The following is a 5,710-nucleotide window of genomic DNA, read 5'->3' as shown; positions in this document are numbered from 1 at the left end:
GGGGATTTAGACTCCAGATAATACCACCATCTACTGGCCGATGGGTATACAGTCCTGAATGTACACATAAATCCATTTATTTTATAGCCCCCCATGGATGAAATTCCACAAAACTTGGCTTACTCCCAGAGGGTGTCAGGTTAATCATACACATGAAATTTGGTGCAGTTCATAACATCTCATCTGAAGATATGGGCAATTAAAGCAATATTACATTGCATTTTCAATTTTTACGATGGGGGGGCAAATCACAAATGACTGGTTATAAGCTAAGTTGATGCAAGCTCTAGAGAACAACATACCATAAACATTTTGTCATCCTCGGTGCCACGGTTCAGGTAGTTATGTAGGAAAAACTGTCATTTTTGGGCTTCGGGCGGGGGCAGCGCGGGGGTGGAGTGACCCCCGGGGACGAAACGAAATTTTCCATAGAACTCTACTGGGGCTACATGCCCACCAAGTTTCATGCGCTCCGGTGTTACGGTGTCCCGGGAATCGTTGACGAAAAATGACGGGAAAAAAGAATAAAAAAAAAAAAAAACTTTGACAACAACTATATGACCGCTTCGCTAGCTACGCTAGCGGCGGTCATAATAATGGTCCCGTAGGATTCTTTTGCTAAAATTGATTTTTTTGTTTTATTTGCTTTATTTGGGGTCCTACTGTTGAAAAATGACGGGGTGCAAATTTTCTGACCCCGTTTTGCCCTTCCTCTGGGGGGGCGCTTTCTCACCTTGGCCAGGATACTGACTGCAATCATACATCTACTAATAATGATCACATTTTCACAATCTTGGTGTCAATTTAGGGGTTATTGAGGATGCTGAGTCCATTTATGACAGTTTCATTGTGATCAGAAGTTGTTATGACTCATTTTTACATAACATTGCAGTAATAAAGGCAAATCCAATGGGGCAACGTCGCCAAACAGTAAGTGAGCTCATATCTTGGGAACGCTTTGATGTATGTTAACGAAACTTGGTCACATGACAACTGACCCCCTCCCAAGGGTACACAACAAATTTGGTGTAATTTGGCCACTAGGGGGCGCTATAATTAGCGAACCTGCGTTTAGGGGTTACAGTATATCATGATGACGTTGGTTAGCAAAATTCCAATGGCTAGTCATACTCTTCATACTCATATTGATGATCATTGCAAATTGTACCCACTCATTATAAACAATTGCCCATTTTGGATTTTCCTGAAAGAGAAACTAGATCATCAGCAGTCAGAACTTTGTTTGGCCCCCCTCATTGCTGCTTGCCAATTTTTGTCAAAGATAACTATTTCAACACAAGATATGTATTTTAATTCTGTCTGATGACAAAGCTGAGAATCACATTGCTAACATACAGACAGAAGATACAAGAAGACAAAATTATCAAATGATGCCATTTGTAATGGATCCCTTTTAACCCTATGAGCCCTATTGACCAAGTGCGTCAAAAAACACTCCCACTCTTCTCTGTTACATTGCCCCGCAATTATTAGTTACAGCGAGATGAAGCCTTTATAACACGAAAGAGCAGAACTGGGGCTTTCCAACGAGACTAAACACTTGTCATTAAATTAAATCAAAGTATATCATATTTATAGTCTATACTGCTCTCTGCGTTCACCCGCACATCCATTACTCTCGCTTGAATTACTCACGAACCTGGGATCGCACAGACATGCACGCATATCAGATGAAAGAGGAGAAACAGAGCTTTCCATTGATACCAAATACATCCTTCTGTGTTATAAAAATAGACAAAGTGACAAACAAATAATAATGTCATATAGCTTAGGCTACCATTACTCTCGTTTGATTTACTCTTGAACCAAAGATCAGAAAGCTATGGCACACATGTCAGATGAAAGAGGAGACACAGAGCTATCCACAGATACCATACAACCTTCTAGGTCATGAAAGAGACGAAGTGACAGCAAAATAATAACTTCATTTAGCTCCACTTACCCCATGTTTTTGTGTATTTTTTGTGGCATAATAGCTTATGTTCATAATCCAACATTATCATGTGTTTCTCTATGGCAAGGCACATTCATAATCCAGTTTTGAGATCCTAGCAAATTCCTGTATGGTATCCAATTCATTTGCATCCAAATTTGTTTGACAAATAAACACTTTTTTGCCTTTACTTTGTTCATTGCAATGCAGTAAAAAGTTATTATAGAGAATCATCATGTGTGCACGTAATGTGTGCCACGCAAACAAGTCAGGTTAGATCAGCTCGTGTCACAAATATGGAGCACAAAAAGTGTCAAAAAATCATTTCTCATCACTAAATCAAAATTGCCATTTATTTCTGTAAGGCACACACCACATATTTCTGTAAATTGCCAAAGTATCCCTCCACCATGGTTCTTGTATTATGTAGCATGTGTGAATGGCACTTACAATGACCAGGATAAATGCTTCTAACTAAAGGTAGTGGAAATGCCCTTAAAACAGCCTAGGGCTCATAGGGTTTCTCCTATCCTTTGGATTTGAAGAACCACCTTATTTAGAGAGCTAGAATTTTACATGTGATTTTTCCTCTCATCTCTCGGTTTAGATTTTCTTGCTCAAAATTTCAAATTGAAATCGAGACTTTCATATAACACACACTCTTCAGTTTACTGATAGTGAAACATTTCTGGGGTATTTTGTGTCATACTGCTTGTCACACTTAAGTTGTTTACAAGAAAAAGATAATTTTCTCATTTCATCCGATATTGATTTTCATACATTTTTACATAACGATTTTTAGCTGCCATGCATTACAAATGGCATCATTTCATAATTTTGTCTTCTTGTATCTTCTGTCTGTATCTTAGCAATGTGATTCTCAGCTTTGTGTCATTAGACAGAATTAAAAGACATATCTTGTGTTGAAATAGTTATCTTTGACAAAAATTGGCAAGCAGCAATGAGGGGGCCAAACAAAGTTGTGACTGCTGATGATCTAGTTTATCTTTCAGGAAAATCCAAAATGGGCAATTGTTTATAATGAGTGGGTAAAATTTGCAATGATCATCAATATGAGTATGAAGAGTATGACTAGCCATTGGATTTTTTTTGCTAACCCAACATCATCATGATCTACTGTAACCTCTAAACGCAGGTTTGCTAATTATAGCGCCCCCCATTGGCCAAATTACACCAAATTTGTTGTGTACCCTTGGGAGGGGGTCAGTTGTCATGTGACCAAGTTTCGTTAACATACATCAAAGCGTTCCCAAGATATGAGCTCACTTACTGTTTGGCGACTTTGCCCCATTGGATTTGCCTTTATTACTGCAAAGTTATGTAAAAATGAGTCATAACAACTTCTGATCACAATGAAACTGTCATAAATGGACTCAGCATCCTCAATAACCCCTAAATTGACACCAAGATTGTGAAAATGTGATCATTATTAGTAGATGTATGATTGCAGTCAGTATCCTGGCCAAGGTGAGAAAGCGCCCCCCAGAGGAAGGGCAAAACGGGGTCAGAAAATTTGCACCCCGTCATTTTTCAACAGTAGGACCCCAAATAAAGCAAATAAAATGAAAAAATCAATTTTAGCAAAAAAATCCTACGGAATTACAATTCGTACCCCACTATGAGGAGAGCAGCAGTCATGTGATAGCATATGCTTGTATGAGGGCAATCAAGATGTAGCCTAAGCAGCCCTCAGCAGTGAGTCCCAAACAACTAGTGTACTGGATGAATATTATTAGGATTTCTATTCAGTCATTCTAGCCATGAAGCAATTCACAAACATCAGACAATCATATCTGTTTCATCAATGAAACATTAAAGTCTCAACCAAAGATCTTAAAGTGTAGCTCTTTATTTGTTTTGTCTCAACAGAATCTTGTACAGGTGCAGCAGGCGATGAGATGATGACGATGAGCATGATGATGATTCCACTCTCGTTATGTCTCCCCCTGCTGGCTATGAGTAAGACTTCTTCTCAGGACCTCTCATCAAAACATTTGGTCATACATTTCATGACACTGTATCTGGTCTTGTTAATGTGCTGAGGTCTGTTTGGAGTGGAGTGACTGTGACCACTGGTGCTGTGTGCTATTAAGTCCCTCCAACTAGACCTCTTGCTCCAGTAATTACAGGGTTTGTGTGCTATTGTGTGCTATTAAGTCCCTCCAGCTAGACCTCTTGCTCCAGTAACTACAGGGTTTGTGTGCTATTAAGTCCCTCCAACTAGACCTCTTGCTCCAGTAACTACAGGGTTTGTGTGCTATTAAGTCCCTCCAACTAGACCTCTTGCTCCAGTAACTACAGGGTTTGTGTGCTATTAAGTCCCTCCAGCTAGACCTCTTGCTCCAGTAACTACAGGGTTTGTGTGATATTAAGTCCCTCCAACTAGACCTCTTGCTCCAGTAACTACAGGGTTTGTGTGCTATTAAGTCCCTCCAGCTAGACCTCTTGCTCCAGTAACTACAGGGTTTGTGTGCTATTAAGTCCCTCCAGCTAGACCTCTTGCTCCAGTAACTACAGGGTTTGTGTGCTATTAAGTCCCTCCAGCTAGACCTCTTGCTCCAGTAACTACAGGGTTTGTGTGCTATTAAGTCCCTCCAGCTAGACCTCTTGCTCCAGTAACTACAGGGTTTGTGTGCATACGTGTGATTGTGGATGTGCTGAGGGTGCATTTGTTTGATTGTGTGTGTGTGTGTGTGTGTGTGTGTGTGTGTGTGTGTGTGTGTGTGTGTGTGTGTGTTTGTGTTTGTGTGTGTGTGTGTCTTTATCTGAATCCTGTATTAGTTCTGCACGCCCCTCAAGCCACGACAGCCCAATTGAGTGACCCTTGTTACAACTACACCGTGCTGAACGACACCTGGAGGGCCACCACCAACCTGGACATATCAGAGCCCAGGTGCGACAGAGTCAGTGTTCTTGGCAGAGAGTGGCAGGGCTGGTACCTGTTTGTCCACCAGGAAGTGAGCGTTCGGATTCCCAACACGTGTGTGCCCAGGCTGCGCTGTAGCACCGCTATACCCCTCTGGCTGAACGGCTCGCACCCTCGCCCAGAGGATGGCATCGTCACCAGGCAGGTGTGTGGCCACTGGACTACTGGCTGCTGCCATTACAATGCACCATCCATCCAGGTTAAAGCGTGTCCTGGAAACTACACTGTTTACAAACTGGTGGATCCTCTGCTCTGTTTTTCGGCGTACTGTACAGGTAAACAAAGGTTTCATTTTACAGGTATTCATACTGGGCATTTCCTTAAAGTGTAATGCATTACTTTGCGCTTGGAATTCAGTGTCGTAATTTTGTATCTACAAACTTCTCCTCAGATTTCAGCGATAAAGGAGCCCTTCCACCAAGTAGGTTTGTGTGTGTGTGTGTGTGTGTGTGTGCGTGTGTGTGTATGTGTGTGCAAGAAATAAAAAAAAAAGATTAATCAGACTGTTACATGGATAAATATTTGTTCACCATAAATGAGTATATAGTTTGCTTTTACATTGTGAAAACATTTTTTATTTTACTTACCATAGAAGATGTCGTTGGTATTCGTCTGAAAGTTTCTTCTGCTGAAAATCTAAGTGAGGCTGAAATTGAAGAACGGATTCTGAAGCCAGTGAGTATAGACAGAGCCATACTGTATATACAGAGAGTTTGGTTAACAAGGGCAGTGGTTCTCAAACTTTTTACAATGAGCACCACCTCGGAGAACAATTGACTCTTCAAGTACCACCATTATGACCAGCATTA

At 40.9% G+C, this 5,710-nt stretch overlaps 1 protein-coding gene across 1 annotated transcript in view; it reads left to right on the top strand.

Annotated features, from left to right (window-relative positions):
- LOC134075938 (pancreatic secretory granule membrane major glycoprotein GP2-like) overlaps nucleotides 1-5,399 on the top strand; it is a 7,616-nt gene extending 2,217 nt beyond the window's left edge. Inside the window, exons 2-5 of the mRNA XM_062530965.1 lie at nucleotides 3,845-3,934; nucleotides 4,757-5,176; nucleotides 5,293-5,322; nucleotides 5,395-5,399. Coding sequence (XP_062386949.1) covers nucleotides 3,874-3,934; nucleotides 4,757-5,176; nucleotides 5,293-5,322; nucleotides 5,395-5,399 — 516 coding nt within the window. The 5' untranslated portion in view covers nucleotides 3,845-3,873. The remainder of the gene's footprint in view (nucleotides 1-3,844; nucleotides 3,935-4,756; nucleotides 5,177-5,292; nucleotides 5,323-5,394) is intronic.
- Nucleotides 5,400-5,710: the final 311 nt, after the last annotated feature.

Source organism: Sardina pilchardus, chromosome 3, assembly GCF_963854185.1.
Source record: "Sardina pilchardus chromosome 3, fSarPil1.1, whole genome shotgun sequence".
NCBI classification, from domain to species: Eukaryota; Metazoa; Chordata; class Actinopteri; order Clupeiformes; family Clupeidae; genus Sardina; species Sardina pilchardus.
Note: the sequence above shows the minus strand (reverse complement) of the source record. Positions and strands in the feature narration are given on the sequence as shown.